The 17,295-nt window shown below is 38.1% G+C and overlaps 2 protein-coding genes across 5 annotated transcripts in view; both read left to right on the forward strand.

Annotated features, from left to right (window-relative positions):
• The first annotated feature begins 488 nt into the window (after positions 1 to 488).
• alkbh8 (alkB homolog 8, tRNA methyltransferase) lies at positions 489 to 10,612 on the forward strand. 4 transcript variants are annotated; one of them, XM_016292402.1, is made up of 12 exons: positions 489 to 721; positions 1,180 to 1,414; positions 1,500 to 1,631; positions 1,813 to 1,908; positions 3,222 to 3,326; positions 3,404 to 3,474; positions 3,777 to 3,883; positions 4,114 to 4,265; positions 7,355 to 7,611; positions 7,773 to 7,922; positions 9,738 to 9,883; positions 9,944 to 10,612. In XM_016292402.1, exons 1-12 carry the CDS (start codon positions 503 to 505, stop codon positions 10,287 to 10,289), a joined length of 2,016 nt encoding a protein of 671 aa, XP_016147888.1. In that variant the 5' UTR covers positions 489 to 502; the 3' UTR covers positions 10,290 to 10,612. The 4 variants fall into 4 exon arrangements, with proteins under 4 accessions (XP_016147888.1, XP_016147885.1, XP_016147884.1 ...); XM_016292399.1 differs by having other exon boundaries at positions 1,180 to 1,423; positions 1,548 to 1,631; positions 9,738 to 10,612; XM_016292398.1 differs by having other exon boundaries at positions 9,738 to 10,612.
• Positions 10,613 to 12,747: 2,135 nt separating this feature from the next.
• LOC107600491 (dual specificity tyrosine-phosphorylation-regulated kinase 1B-like) overlaps positions 12,748 to 17,295 on the forward strand; it is a 50,885-nt gene continuing 46,337 nt past the window's right edge. Inside the window, exon 1 of the mRNA XM_016292405.1 lies at positions 12,748 to 13,460. The gene's annotated coding sequence lies outside the window, so the exon portion shown is untranslated. The remainder of the gene's footprint in view (positions 13,461 to 17,295) is intronic.

A 17,295-nucleotide genomic window follows, 5' to 3' on the forward strand; every position in this document is an offset into this window, starting at 1 on the left:
ACAAGCAGGCAATTTAAAATTTGAACAATTTTGTAAATGGATATTCAAAATCAATAAGTTTGTTCAGTTCATTGCTTAAAAATTAAGTTTGAAATATATATATATATATAGGAAGTTAATCATGATCTGGAACAGAATATAATAATTCTCATGCACGTTAATATTGTCTGTTGATGGCCAAATCTGAAATCAAGCTTTATCTGCATCACGTTGATCAAAGGCCTTAAATAATTGTCTGCACACTGATAATGCTGCATTGAGATTTTTAAAAGACCTGTGAAAATGAAATGGTAGATATGGTTTGATGTAGTCTCTGAACATTTAGTAAAAGCAAATGTCACTTTGGATATTGCTATCCTTGCTGTCATATCAAAATTACCAAATTATTCCTCACGTCTTGCAACGTAAAGAAAGACATTAATTTTCTTTCACGTTCTTTTTAAAAGATACGTGTTTGTATGTGTAGAAATCGTGGCCGCAGAATAGAAACAACCGAACTAAAATGCAGGAGAAACAACAGGAACCTTCGCTTCTAGGAACCAAGTATGAAGATCTTGCGCGAGGGGGCCAAATACGCGGTTGCACAATGGATAGCAGCATGGACAGCACAAGAAGTGTCAGAAGAACTAAAGAGGAGAAAAAACTGTTTCGAAGGCAGATTAAAGCCAGTCACACATTATTGAAACACGAGGGCATAAGCACAGCGTCACATCCCACCAAGGTACTTAAGAAGCTTCTTTCGATGAATTGTCAGTAGAATATGGATCGATCAAATTACATAGTTGAGTTTGAATAGCCAGTACTGCTGTTTATCTATGTCATCATGTTTGTGTATCTGAATACTAAATACGTTTATTACAGTCTATAAATATATAAGATACTACTGAATCTACATACTCTTTTGTGAATGAATGCTATAAAATTGACGGTAAACACAGTTATGAAAGATATAAATGATTTGTGTTTTTTCCAGTTCCACTATCAGTAACTGTGAATTAATAATGGATAAAAGTTGCATGTTTCTGCATATCTCACACAGTAGCAAGTCTCTTGGGGAAGTTTGCCAAATGTTTAAATGCCCCATTCTTTCAAATGGTGAAACATGCAGTTCATTGCTTTGCATAAATGGCTCATAAAAGCAGTCAGTGATGTGTATGTTCATGATTGTCTGTTATGTAGCATCTGGTGGTGTCTAATGGAGGTTTGGGGAATGGAGTGAGCAGAGAGTCCCTGCTGGAGGTTCTTAAAGAGGGAGGTACTGTCGAGTCTCTCCTCACCCCTCCAGCGAAACCATATGCGTTTGTAACATATTCTTCAACTGAAGCAGGCCAGAATGCATATACACTCCTCAATGGACGAGCACTGCAGTGTCACGATCAAAGTGTGACGCTTTATTTCAGCTATGTTGAGAAAGGTGTGTCACGTGAGTCATGTTTATAATCCTGTTCAATGAGCCTGAAAACAAAGTGTTTCTAATGGATCTCAACTTTGTTTGTCAGTGGACAGTGACCGGAGTGTGTCCTGTGCTTTGCCTCCTGGTCTGTCAGTGTTGGAGGGTTTTGTGTCTCCAGAGGAGGAGCTGCAGCTGCTACAGGCTGTTGATTGGACGCCACATACTGCTGATGTCACAGGTAAGAGATACTTGACAGCCTCAGTTAGAATTATTATAAATCAGAAAATTAAAAAATCCATTACATTGTTTAATCCTGTTTGTCACATATTCATATATAGCAGACTTATATTAATTAGCTGAAGGCAAACCTATAAACTTATGTAATAGTAATAATAATAATGTTTATTTTTGTGTTGCAGTGCAGAAAGCTTTAAAACACAGAAGAGTGAAGCATTATGGGTATGAGTTTCGGTACGATAATAATAACATTGACAAAGACAAGCCCTTAGCAGGTGGTAAGTATGAAAATTATTTTTCATTTTTTGCATTACTTTTTTTTATGATGATATGTATGTCTATGTGTGAGTGTTTTTGAAATGTTTTTAAAGAAGTCTCTAATACCCACTTATTACTTAACAAAAACACAGGAAAAACAGTAATATTGTAAAATATAACATGTAAAACAACATCTATTTTAATGTTTTAAAATATGATTTATTCATGTAATGTCTGAATTTTTAGCCTCCATTTACTCTAGTCTTGATTTTTTTGTTTTATTATTGTCAATGTTGAAAACATTTGTGCTGCTTAATATTTTAGTGGGAAACATGATACATTTTTTTTCAGGATTCTTTGATTAAGAAAAAGTAAAACAAAACCCTGCATTTATTTAAAATAATATTTTTAAGATTTAACCCCTTAACTGTCACCGTCCCACCTGTGGGACGTTTGGTGCTCTTTTTTGTTGTTGTCTTTTTTCTCTATCAAATCTTTTAGTAATAATCATAAATCATATATCATTTGAAAGCTTAGAAGCCCAAGATTCATCCTGTGAAAACCATTTCGAAATCAGACATTGCGTTACCATGGAAATGGTACTTTAAAATCTTTTGGCGGTCTCCTCCCCCTTAGTGGGCAGTGTCATATTACAAAATGAATTACGGTCTTTTAAAATCAAAACTTTTTATAATCTTGACACAAAACATATCATTGGAAAGGTCTAAGTCTCAGGATTCCATATTTGGTGGTTATTTTGAGATTGTAATTAGAGATGCACGATATATCGGCCACCATATCGGCATCGGCCCATATCGGCTCATTTTTTCTGTTATCGGTATCGGCCTGATAAGAAAATTTGGCCGATATCTTAAAGCCGATAAATAATGCATTATTTCCTTCAGAGACACTTCAGATGCGCGCCGTAAAACCTAATATAGTGCATTTTCTTTACAGTAAATGTAAACTACTATAACTTTTTGATACTTAAATTTTTTGGGGAAAAAAATCCACTTTTGCGATAATTTGATGATTTTCTTCTTTAAAAAGACAACCTTATACAGACAACCTTATGTCTGTATTCCAAAGTGTTCATAAATTAAAACAATTTAAATTTGGATAGTGCACCTGCATGCCTATTTAAAAAAATGGGGGTTGACAGTTAAAGGGTTAAATGTCTTTACTGTTTCTTTTTGATCAATATAATGCATCATTGCTTAATAAAAGTATTCATTTTCTCCAAATATGTGAATGGTAGTGTATATATTTACACCTAATCTAAGTATTATATGTCTAATTAATTCTAAAATTGAATAGACACCTGTCATTTCAGGCCTGCCGGCGGAATGTGATGCTTTATTACAAAGATGTTTGGCTGATGGCCACATAAGTGTCCTTCCAGACCAACTCACTGTAAACCAATACCAAAGTGGACAAGGTAGTACATCATGTATTTGTGCAGCTGAGAGGAGATTTATGTCTGCTTATAGGACTAAATGTTATTGTCTGGTACAGGGATTCCCCCTCATGTGGACACTCACTCTGCTTTTGAGGATCCCATCCTTTCCTTGAGTCTCGGAGCAAAGGTATGAATAAATGAAGAGCTAAAATGTCAGTAATTATGGATTATCAGGAATATGTTTCTTTTTGGGAATATGTTTGTAAGGATATGTTTCTGTTTACATTTTTCATACGTTTGTATGAAACACATTAGTGGCTCAAGGTGTTCTGTTACACCAGACCTGTTTGTAGCCTTATTGATTGGTTATGGTGCTGCAACATTATTGATTATCTGATTTTCCTTGGTCAAAACAAAGATAGAGATGGAAAATGAACCTCATGATTTACTTATATGGATAAATATAAACATTGTGCTATTTTCCTATAGACAGTAATGGACTTTAAACATCCTGACGGACGTTCTGTCGCTGTGGTGCTGCCAGAGCGGAGTCTGCTAGTGATGAAAGGAGAGAGCCGTTATCTGTGGACTCACGGGTGAGAAACTGGATTATCTTTTTGTACATATACATTAAATAAAATATATGTGCAGACAACCAAACACTAAACACCTTTATGTTCTTTGGATTTTTGCTTGATTTTGTGTTTCATCATTATAAATATTTAATGAATATTATCATTCAATATGTACAAAAGTATGTTATATTATATTATAAATCCTTTGTTCTAGGGAGAGATGAACATGTTTTGTGTATGTTTCATGTCAGCATAACACCTCGGAAATTTGATGTGGTACCAGTGTCGGAGGTTGAAGGGTCAGGGGTCATGACTTCTGACTTGAGTAATCTGACCCTGAAACGTCGTGGTACCAGGACATCTCTGACGTTCCGCAAAATCAGACATATACCCTGCAACTGTGGTGAGTATGTGAAGTATTTGCTTAGGCAAGCAAATATTTTTCATTTCTAAGTACAGTACCATTTAAGAGTTTGGGCTGAGAAAGATTTTTTTAGTTAGTACTTTTATTCAACAAGGAAGCATTAAAAGTGACAGTAGCAAAGTTTGTATTTTATTTCTATTTTAAATAATTGCTGTTATTTTTAAAGGGATAGTTCACCCAAAAATTCAAATTCTGTCATTAATTACTCAACCTCATGTCGTTCCAAATCCGTAAAACCTTCATCTTCGGAACACAAATTAAGATAATTTTGATGAAATCCAAGAGCTCTCTGACCCTCCCATAGACAGCAACACAACTACCAGGTTCAAGGCCCAGAAAGGTAAGGACATCATTAAAATAGTCCATTTTCAGTGGTTCAACCGTAATTTTATGAAGCAACAAGATTACTTTTTGTGCAACAAGAAAACAAAAAATAACGACTTTATTCAACAATTCTTCTCATCTGTGTCACTCTCTGCTGCGCATTCATGAGAGTACCACAACACGTGTGATTGCAAGCTGAGGAATGCACACGCATGCGTTGTGGTACTCTCATGAATGGTGGTGGAAACTGACCTGGAAGAGAAGAAATTGTTGAATAAAATCTTTATATATAAATACTTTGCACACAAAAAGTATTCTTGTAGCTTCATAAAATTACGGTTGAACCACTGATGTCACATGGACTATTTTATCGAAGTTACCTTTCGGCCTTGAACCTGGTAGTTCCCTTGCTGTCTATGCAGGGTCAGAAAGCTCTCAGATTTAATAAAAAAATATCTTAATTTGTGTTCCGAAGATGAATGAAGGTCTTACGGGTTTGGAATGACATGAGGGTGAGTAATTAATGACAGAATTCTCATTTTTGGGTGAACTATCCATTTAAGGATCCTGAGAAAAATATATCACAGTTTATACAAATATATTAAGCAGCACAAGTGTTTTTAACATTGATGATAATAAGAATTGTTTCATGAGCAACAAATAAGCATACTGGAATGATTTCTGAGTGGATCATGTGACACTGAAGACTGAAGTGATGGCTGCTGAAAATTCTGCTTTACCATTACAGTTCACAGTTATTTTAAGTTGTAATTACATTTCACAGTATTACTGTTTTTACATTATTTCTGATCAAATATATAGAATCTCATTAGAGACTTTTTTTTAAACATATTTAAAAAAAATCATACCAACCCCAAACTTTGCATAGTAGTGCACAAACATATAAATCACATGTGACCCTAGACAAAACATAAGGCTCTTTCTTTTTATTATTTATTGACATTTATACATAATCTGAAAGCTGAATAAATAAGCTTTCCATTGATGTATAATTTGTTAGTATACGACCATATTTGGCCGAGATCCAACTATTTGAAAATCTGGAATCTGAGGGTGCAAAAAAAATCTTAATACAGAGAAAATCGCCTTTAAAGTTGTCCAAATGAAGTTCTTAGCAATGCATATTACTAATCAAAAATTAAGTTTTGATATATTTACCGTAAGACATTTACAAAATATCTTCATGGAACATGATCGTTACTTAAAGGGGTCACATGATGCGATTCAAATTTTTCCTTTCTCTTTGGAGTGTTACAAGCTCTTGGTGCATAAAGAAGAACTGTAAAGTTGCAAAGACTAAAGTCTCAAATCCAAAGAGATATTCTTTATAAAATTTAAGAGTCAGCCACACCTACCTAAAACGGCTCTTTCGAACACACCCCCACATATCTACCTCACTATGTGGGAAGATTTGCATAACGCCGCCCAAATGTTCACGCAAAGAAAGAAGGCGTAACTTTTATTCTCGCTGTATTATTGTTGCTGCCGCTGCCATATCCTGAAGACGCTGTGTGTTTCGTTGTGGAAGCGAAACTACTTTGTTTGGTCTTCCAAAAGAAGACGATATCCGCTTCGTCATGCCTAGAGCTGATCCGTGCTGGTCGCTGAGGAAATACATCAACTTAGTGCTGTGGATCGCTGGATCGGCTTTCACCGTTTTCACCGCTCCTTCGCCGGGACCGCCATTCTCGACCCGCCGCCTCAGCTCACTCTTGCCCAGCTTCAGCTCACGCTAAGCCGGGGCTTTCGCTCACGCTAGGCCGCTGTGTTTTTTTGTTGCGAAAGCGAAACTACTTTGTTTGGTCTTCCAAAAGAAGACGATATCCGCTTCGTCATGCCTGGAGCTGATCCGTGCTGGTCGCTGAGGGAATACTTCAACTTAGTGCTGAGAATCGCCGGCACATTTTATGGAGGACTGTTTACTGATCCTGGGAGAGTAACGTTAGACTAAAATGCCGGCAGTTCTGACTCACGTAAGTACGTTTTCTTTTATCATTTGCCACTGATGATTCAAACGCGAGTTTTGGGCAGTGTAGAGTAGCACTTGTTGTTTGTCATTTCTCTGATCACAAATGCAGACAGGGTTTTATGTTTACGCGGCACGATGCAATGCAACGCAACGCATAAAAAGACCGTATACAGTAAGTCATTATAATCAGTAATTATGTCCCCACTGGATGCAACAAATGCCTCATTTATAATGGGTTTTAATGTTTTTGTCTCGTCGCTCCGGCCGGGACACGGCATCAACAGTATGTGAGGGGCGTAACATTTCCGTCTCACGCTTGAGGTATTCGGCCAATCACAACGCACTGGATAGCTGGCCAATCACAGCACACCTCGCTTTTTCAGAACGATGAGCTTTGTAAAAATTGACGCGTTTCAAAAAGGCGGGGCATAGAGGAGAAACAATAATGTACAGTATGTGGAAAATAATGTGTTTTTTTAACCTTAAACCGCGTAAGCACATTTCATTACACCAAATAATGTTCTTTTTAGCAGCATCATATGACCCCTTTAATATCCTAATGATTTTTGGCATAAAAGAAAAATCGATAATTTTGACAAGTTTTTTTTTTTTTGGCTATTGCTACAAATATACCCAAGTGACTGGTTTTGTGGTCCTGGGTCACATATATGAAGGTCACTGTGCATTTGTGTATTTTTGTAGATATAAAAATCATGTGCATTCATGACAAGAATCATTTTATTTCCTGTTGTAGCCTATCCGTCTGTGTGTGATAGTCAGCTGCTGTCTTCTCCACCTACTGTGCCTGTTGCTGAAGGCGATGCGTGTCGTTTGGAGGAGCAGTATGTTCATCAGGTCTATGAAGACATTTCCTCCCACTTCAGCAGCACACGACACTCACCGTGGCCCCATGTGCAAGATTTCCTACTGTCGCTGCCGCCTGGAAGTATTCTGGCAGACATCGGATGCGGCAATGGCAAATACCTGGGGATCAACCCTGAAGTTATATCAGTAAGTAATACAGTATACCACAGCAGAGTTTACCAGGAAGTAAGATGGACTTGGTCGGACATGTCATGGTTATTAGTTACAATTATGATGATTTCCATTACTTTAACTCTTTCACTAATGGGAGAACTCAGATGTAACCCTTATTGTCTGTCCATTTGTAGGTGGGCTGCGACCACAGTGCTAATCTAGTGCAGATCTGCGTTGAGCGGGGTTATGAGGCATTTGTGTCAGATGCGCTGTCTGTCCCCCTGCGCAGTGGCAGCTGTGATGCCTGCATCTCTATTGCAGTCATACATCATTTCTCAACACAGGTGAGCATACTATGTAATTAAGGGGGAAAAAAATATTTTAGTATTATTTGTGACCCTAGACCACAAAACTAATCTTAAAGCTGCAGTGCATAACTTCTTTTGTGTTCAAAATTTACAAAATGTATATAATAAGCGAGTACACCATGAATCACTACGGTACACCTATAATAAGTGTTTATATTCTGACTATTTTAGAGTGGTTCGGGTAGGTGCCGCTGTGGAGTAGCCCAGTACCTCCGTGATTCATCATCAACGCACTCGGTTCTGTTTATTAACCGCTAGAGTGCCAAAAGTTACGAACTGCTGCTTTAAGTAGCACGGGTATATTTGTAGCAATAGACAAAAATACATTGTATGGGTCAAAATTATCAATTTTTATTTTATGCCAAAAATCATTAGGATATTAAGTAAAGATCATGTTCCATGAAGATATTTTGTACATTTCCTAACATAAATATATCAAAACTTAATTTTTGATTGGTAATATGCATTGCTAAGGACTTCATTTGGACAACTTTAAAGGAGATTTTCTCAATATTTAGATTTTTATTTTTTTTTGCACCTTTTGCATCTCGGCCAAATATTGTCCTATCCTAACAAACCATACATCAATGGACAGCTTATTTATTCTGCTTCTTATTTATTCTATTCAGATTATGTATAAATCTCAATTTAAAAAAATTGACCTTTATGACTGGTTTTGTGGTCCAGGGTCACATTTGAACTTCCTCTGAAGTCCACCTGCACTGTAATAATTTTATTTGTCCAAGAACTGTCATAATTTGGTTTTCACAACCATTTTCCACCTACTTTGTGAAACATGCCTTTTTTGATGCTGTGAGAGAAATAAGCCCTTTATTTGTACATTGAGCAGCAGTTCTTTGGTCCACTAACATAAAGTTTGGCTTTCTGGTCCAAAGGCTATAGCTCAAAAGTTTTTTTTTTTAATAAATTCATACTTTTTTCAGCAAGGATTCAGCATTAAATTGATCAAATGTGACAGTAAATACATCTGTTACAAAAGATTTCAATTTCAAATAAATTCTGTTCTTTTGAACTTTTTTGGGGGGAAAAAACAATGTATCATGGTTTCCACAAAAACATTAATCTTCGCAATTGTTTTCAACATTGATAATTATAAGAAATGTTTCTTGAGCAGCAAATCAGAAAATGATTTCTGAAAGATCACGTGACACTGAAGATTGGAATAATGGCTGCTAAAAATTCAGCTTTGCCATCACAGAAATAGATTTAACATTTTAAAATGTATTAAAATAGAAAAGGGTTATTTTAAATTGTAATATTTTTATCAAATAAATGCAAATTCTTTCAAAAACACAAAAAATCCCCAAACTTTTAAACAGTAGTGTGTGTTTAACAAACTTTAATACAATTTACTTTGATAATGTAATCTTTAGTTTTTCTGGTGTTTAAGAATAGTAATATCTCTTTGGCTTTCTTATTACCTCCACATGACAGTTATTTATTTGTCTGATGTCTTTAAGTTGTGAATGAGGTGTTTTTGCAGTTTATTTTCAATAAATAGTTTTTTCTCCTAAATATTTTCATAGTACATGAGCCTTTTATTCTAAAAAAATGTGATTCCTCCATTCTTCTATCTCAAAGAGTTGTGCATGGTGCTAGCAATGCCAAGATCATTGTTCCAATGTCCATGGAATGCGTGAATTGACTAAATGTACATCTTAAATGCAATATAAATCACTTTGGATCAAAACATCTTTTAAATACATAACTGCAAAAAAAAGTAATATGCAAATCTGTACATGATGCTGAACAAAGTGCATGTGTTCTTAGGAGAGAAGACAGGCTGCTGTCAGAGAGCTGGTTCGGTTATTAAAGGTGGGAGGAAGAGCTCTGATCTACGTTTGGGCCATGGAGCAGGAATACAACAACCAGAAATCAAAATATCTGAAAGAAGGAACAACTGGAGCTAGTGTGGAGAGAAGCGATGAGCTTAAAACAGAAGAAAACATGTTCAACCAACAGGAGGAGCATGATAGGAAAATGAGTTCAGACATGAAATGCACAGAGGAGCAGAATGTGACACAGCCCAGAATCCACATCCATACTAACCGCACAGCTTTCCTTTCCCAAGATCTCCTGGTGCCATGGCACTTAAAATGTAATGTGGATAAGAACAAGGGAGCGGGGAGTGGAAGCACAAACGGCCCCTTGGAGAACACGAGTCAGGGCCCTGTATTTCACCGCTATTATCATGTCTTCCAGCAGGGAGAGCTGGAGGAGATGTGTTGTTGTGGTGTGACGGGTGTTAAAGTGCTTAGGAGCTACCATGATCAGGGTAACTGGTGTGTGGAACTGGAGAAGACACATGGTAACTCTTCATAGAATAATATTCCACAGAAAAAAATGTATTCTAGCTTATTGAATAAATGCAATTTTAAAATAAAATTTTCGTGCATGTAGTGACAGCTAATAAAACACTGAAGAATCGTTACTGAGTATGTTGAAACGTTTTAGTAAAGCAGTACAAAATGTTGCTTTGTATTCTTTCTGGTACAAAACCTACCTCAATTAATTTCTCTTCTGCAGTGAAAAACTGTTACAACGTTAACGTCAACCTGACTTCTGCTGATTTATGCCTGGATGATTTTATCACTTAACAACCTCTACAGTAAAGCCATGTAAGCACCATAAACAAGTATGTCAATACATTAATATGACACATTTGCATGTTATTAGTGCCCAGGCTTAAAATGTAACCTTACAATTTTCTGCACTATGCATATAGGGGGTCCCAGCTCTGTCTCTCTACAGAACTGTTCAAAAGTTTAGAGTTGGTAAGATTTTTATTGTGTTTGAAAGAAGTCTCATATGCTCACCAAGGATGCGTTTTTTATCAACAGATACAGTGAAACAGTAAAATTGTGTATAACTGTCTTCTATTCTTATATATTTTAAAGTGTAATTTATTCCTGTGATGCAAAGCTGAATTTTCAGCATCATTACTCCAGTCTTCAGTGTCACATGATCCTCAGAAATCATTCTAATAGAGTGATTTGGCCCTCAAGAAATGTTTCTTATTATTACCAGTGATGAAAACAGGTTTTCTGCTTAATATTTTTATGTTTGAAACGGCAATCTTTTTTTCAGGATTCTTTAATGAATAGAATGTTAATTAAGATCAGTTGAACGCATCCTTGCTCAATATAAGTATTCATTTCTTAAAAAATAACATATTTACTGACCGTTTTAACAGTACAGTATACTTGACCTGAGAAGGTTGTTTTTGGTCCTCGACGCTGTTGAACTGCAGTGTTTTGTACACCACTAGATGGAGTCGATCTTTGCCAGAGGTAAAGGTATGAACTTTCACCTTGAATTTGATGACGAACTTCCTGCATGTTTACATTTTATTTTAGTAACCTAGGTTGTCCTGGCGGCCCAATTCATTTATATCCAATTTAAATATATACTTTTTCGTTTTGTCATAAACTACGGTAGGTCTCACACATGAAGAATGAATAGAGAGAGTGGACGTAGGGGTCAATTCTTGACAGAATTTATTTCAGTCTTAACGTCCCCACAAAAATCTTACATATGTGTGAATGTTAAAGCCTACAATGCGCTTAAAAGGTTATAAATATGTTTGGTGTGAATGTCTTGCGTGGGGGAGTTGGTCACATTTGTGACCTTGTCTTTTTATCCCATTGGCACATGACACATTCAGACTGTTTTAAATGGTGTCCTCGGCCTGGAACAATGCGGAATTCATGTAATGATGATGAAAGAGGGTGTACATAAAGACCTCGGTTAACTTAATCAGTTCACATCCACTGCACAACCCCCTCGATAAAACTTTCTTGAAGAAGTAACGTTACCCCATTATTCTGAAGACTTGACTCTATGCAACATATATACACACACACACATACATATATATATATTTTTTTTATGCTTTCGTTTTTTATCAACTGTAGTGTCATTAGTGACTTGAATTTGAGCACTATAAAATAACTAACCAAATTGAAGTGTATCGCAAAAAAAGACAAGTGGTTTCATGCAAGAAATAAATTATATATACAATATATTTGCGGTGGTGTAATATTCTTTAGCACGTGTTTTATGGGTTGTGCTTTGTAAAGCCCAAAATATTGAGACATTAGTATCATTCAAAGTATTTAAAAAGATATATATATTCAAGTTAATGAGACACATGGGCACTTTTCAGCAGAAAAATAATAGCTTAAACTGGTTTGTTGGTGTTAGCTGGTTTAAACTGTTTTCCTCTTACCAAGCTGGTCTGCCCAGTTGAAAAAGCCCCAAACATCTCTAAAAACCATTGAAACCAGCAAACGGTCTTAAACTGTTTTTAAGCGGGGGCCGGGGGGAAATGTAACTTGTTAACGTAATAACCTACGAAAACAACATTTTTGGAAAAACTTCCCAAGTACTTCATCGCATCATTGTCTTGTCCCACATCGGTTGTGTTGAAATATAAACGTTGAGCTAAATTAAGATAAAAAGTTTTCTTAGTCATAACCATTTATGGTCGCAGATGAGCTCTGTGAGTAATCTGCTTCACATCTCCACAGCCTCGGCATTGTTCGTTTGCCTGGGCTTCAACCTATCACTTTCTAATAGCTTGAAACGGGCCAAAAGGCACTCCAGCGCGCGTTTTCTAAATCATCTTTCCCGTAAAAGCATCGTTTTCCTCCCCTGCACAGGCAAATGCCGAAGCAAATCGCGCTAGCAGCCGCTGGGCGCAGCCCGTTGTAGGGTTTGTTTAGGCGGCCATTTTGTGAACACTGCACACACACCGAGGCGAGCGCGCTTTGTAGCGGGGACGCGCTTTACCGTGCAGACCCTCTCTGAGCGACAAGCAGCCGCGGAGCAGATCCGAGATTAACGGCAGTGAGGGGGGGTCCCTGGTGAATGCACATCGCTAATTGTAGCGGTGCGACGAAGAAACCCCGGTTTAGTTAATCCGTTTTTCTTTCTTTTTCCTTTTTTTTTATTTAATCAGTCTTCTCACCCCTCGCTGCTGCTGCAAACCACCGCGAGCGACGCGCTACTACACTGCCGCTGCTGGGCGATGTAATCACGGTTAGCCTGAGCGCTAGCCGCCGAGACTCACACACCACCACCACCGCCACCGCTACTACCAACGATTTCTTTCCCAAGTCGAGGCGGACTAACGCGGAGCACCGAGAGGCGGTTGTCACGGTTGCATGTGCCGCTGCTCACCGGATCGACGGTTGGCCGCGCTGGGGGTTTGAAGATGCTCCTGCCGCGCTCATTTGTGCTTTTGGGGGACTGTGAAAAGAAAGACAAATGTGCTGAAGAGGGATTGTAGAGCGACGTCAAGACGATAGCCTGCGCGTTTCGTCTTTTTTTCGGGAGACGATTGCAGAAACCCGTCCGAAGGGGTGGCGGGGAGGGGGTCGTTTAGCCGGTTTTTCGGTCCGCCCCGGTAACGTTACCTGTGTGGCGGAGGTTCGGACGGTAGAGGGGGACTACTGGTAATGGCTGCTTCGGGAAGCTGGACACGAAGCTGAGGTAAGACTACAGTTGGTTTCTTAACACACTAAAACGCTAACTTACTATCGTCTGTTTTACGCGGATGCTCTCAGCCTGTTCCCTCCTTATTCCTCGCAAGACATCGTGTTCCCAAAGATGCCTGACGCACAGGCCAGGGCTTTGGGGAGGGAGTGGGGACATATTAGGTTTGTTACTTCATGTAAACTGGGTCAGATGCAAAAGACCACGAGCAGGTATTTAAACGTTATCCTCCTGTGCCATCCAGAGAGCAGCGGCTCAACTCATGGCAGCCAGGCTGCTTGCTTGTCAGTGGATGTGATTTGCAATGATTAAAACCATGCAATATATGTTCCCCGATCTCTTTTCAACCATTTCGAGTATTAAACGGCTAATTCTGTGCGATATGTACAAAGTGAGCATCAGTCAAATCCATTGCATGACTCGCGTTTGCAGCCATGCACCCATGAACATGTTCGATTGCGAGACCTTCAATTTCTTTCTTCGCATCTTTCGATTATCGCTTTTCATTACTCAGATTGATGAGTCAGGTTAGCCCATCACGTTTGTTTTAGACACCCAGTCGTCATGTAATGGCTGTTTAAAAAAAAAAGAGAGAGAGCGATAAAAAAAAATCCCAGAGCATCAGCTCGGCCACAATTACATTAATGCAAAACTGCGGTGTTGCATGGGATGCAAATCTTGTGCACAGAATGCCTGAAAGCTATCGAAATTTGACAGATATCTGGTTGTTTTTTAACGCATTGGTTAACGTATTTACCGTTTAACAAAACATATGACCGTGCTAGGTAATTTTTGTGTATAAAAGCGCGACTTCATTCCAATTATCTTAATATATAGGGTGACGTTACAATTTTCCTTATAATGTTCATACGTGCACAATCGTGATGCTTGGAGGGAAATATATGGCTGATTCTTATTACAATCCACTTCTGTAATACATTTGGATGTGGCCCATTTACCCAGTGTGTGGATAAATCTGGCTATGCCTACACCCCTCATCTCCATAGCGTTTTCTGCAAGGCTTCTGCTGTGGTGCTGAAGTAGCAATGCCGGTTCAAAATGGACACACTTCTGCTCTTCTTGTGCATGTTGCCATCTCGATCAGCCTTTATACTGCATCCTTAGACGTTGTCACCTTTAGGAATGGTTTAAACATGCATATTATTGTCACCGTGTTCGTTAGGATTGATGCTTTGGTAATTTTTCAGAACCAAAAATGGGTGTCATCATTTGGATTGTAGATGAATCTTGGATTTAGGCTGCTTTGAGGTGGGGAAAAAGAGATGCATGATAGGAGATTGTCTCTTTTGAGACATCTTTTTTTGATGCACAGTACTTTGTTGAAATGCAGGAGCCACCTGTCCCTTAAAATAGTGACTCTTTTATCTCCCTTTCCAGAATCATTTTAAATTTTACATGCTTTTTTGTGCTCTTGAGCATGAATGAATCAACCCTCTCTAGTTTCTTTTTGTTTTTTTGGCCACATTATTTCTTTATAATGTGTGACAAGCTCTGTTTTTGGATATCTTTTGGTGTCCGTGGCAGAGTGACACGGGGCTCTGAATAGACTAACTAACTTCATTGTACGAAATATTGCAACGACTGTAAACGTACTGTGGGGTTATTTTAAAGGGGGCTTTTTTTGCCGCCAAAAAGCATTTGTATTGAAAACTCATTCCATTTAAAGAGATAGCCAGTGATTTACTTGTAATATTAGGTATTTTGCAAGGTCTTGCATGGCTCGTTCTCTTAACTTTTAAACTTTAGATCTACATCAAGCCTCAAACTCAAATTTTACCATGTTGCCTCAAATGGACACAATATACTGTACTTCGTATAACATAAACAACTTTCAGATGTGTATTCTGCGAGATCATCCTAGACAGGATTGTAGTTGCCATTAATTTCTTGTAGCTGACATAAATCAAACTGGGATGGACACAAGCTAGTTAGTCTTTTCGAAGACCACCTGAGTAGGCCTGTCACAATAACAACTTTTTGTTGTGCGATATATTGCACCAGAAATAATTGCGATAAGCGATATTATTGTCATTTTAAAGACCATTTTATGCCACTGAATATATAATCATAATGTAAACGCATAATAATGCAAGAAGGCTTACACACTTCCAAATGACAACAAACTTTTAATTTTTAAGAATATTTAGGCTAGATCATGGAAATTAAGTATCAAAATATTAGATACTTAAATAAATAGTAAATATTTTCTAACAAAAAGTGCAAAGTAACAAGTAGAAAAAAAGAAAACGGCACAAAGAACTTGTATGGAGATTTTTCCATCTACAGATTTTTCTCTGACCTTTTTTCTTTGTAAATTAAGGGTGCACACTATTGAAAAATACTGTATCTGAAAAACACAATCACTACTTAGCAGTCAGATGTCCGTATGCACAAAGGCACAGATCCCTAAACAATATATTAATATACAGATCAAAAACGATACTATTGCGTCACCAAAAATTATTGAGGTCATGTAGGCTACATATATTGCGCGATAAGTCGATATATTGATTATTGCGACAGGCCTACACCTGAGGCAGTATTCCCCATTCATCTCGCAACATAGGCCTACTACTAAATTTGATAGCTCTGGAAGGAGAGGACACACACGCTCTTACAAATACAGTTTATATAGACTTGTTTGAGCATATTAACCTGCATTTAGGCCCTTCTTGCTTTTCGTTCTGTAAACTCATGATGAAAGCTGTCGTAGAAAAGTGCGTTTTTTTCCCATAGCCCACCTCCCTATCAGTATTTCAGTCCGTCTGTCCCTGTGTGACTTTGCCCTTACTTTATCAGGACAAATCCCTTCACTCATCAGATGGCATATAGCCTAACACATCGATTTGGATGTGGCTCCTAACAAGCTTTTCCTCTAAAGCATGGCTTGCGTGTGGGGTCAACATGTGGCTCTGTGGATGAAAACCGTTTATACTGAAGTACGTTCTCCATTGAGATTGCCGAGGCTGTTTTGTAAGTGTTTTGTAAGTTCTTCACATCTTGATTTTTTTGAGTACAGACTTGCTCCTGTTGCTCTTCACCATCTAAACTGCCAGCTGGGCAAAGGGTTTGGTAACCTGGGTCAAGTTTTTTCATTGACTTGAATCGAAGACCAGAAATAGGTTCATTTGAGGAGATCCACAGAAACGTAATTAATTTACATATCAAATTGAGGCATTACAGGGAAATTGCATCGGGAAATGGTGCAGTGTTTACAGCCTCCATCTTAAACGTTAATTGCTTTGTCTTGTAAGGGATCGTAGTTAAAGCCATTTCCCACCAATTCGGCAAACTCATTCAACCTCTAAGTGTTGTCAGTTTGGTGACCTGTCCATTTGGTAGTAAATGTCATTATTGAATTTTAAAAAAAATCACATAGACATGAGCCAGTCCTACATAGGCTGCAAAACCAGTGTGTGTACAAGTTTAATTGGACAGTTTTGGGAATTATATAGACTAGGGTTGGGCGACGTCAACAAAATTGGCATCGGACAATGTCTGCAGTGAAACATCGCAATGGATGATGGCATCATCGGAGGGGGGGATTGGCGTTGGAGTTAGGGGGTGTGCCCGAAGCGTCACTCCTTATAAGGCACGGAAAACAAATAACTATTCCAAACACCGCGTCTACACCGGACGTGAGTGGTGCGGCGCGACAAAATACTGCCGCCGCGTTCTTTTATGACGTGCTGACACAAATTTCAAATGATTTTCAACGGTCGCTTTGACGCGCCCAGTGTAGACAGACTTTAGCTGTTGCGGTGTAGACACGGTGTAACCGTTGCCTGTTACATTACAGTACATAAAATTT

This window comes from Sinocyclocheilus grahami, unplaced genomic scaffold, assembly GCF_001515645.1.
Source record: "Sinocyclocheilus grahami isolate Dianchi unplaced genomic scaffold, SAMN03320097.WGS_v1.1 scaffold285.1, whole genome shotgun sequence".
Classification (NCBI taxonomy): domain Eukaryota; kingdom Metazoa; phylum Chordata; class Actinopteri; order Cypriniformes; family Cyprinidae; genus Sinocyclocheilus; species Sinocyclocheilus grahami.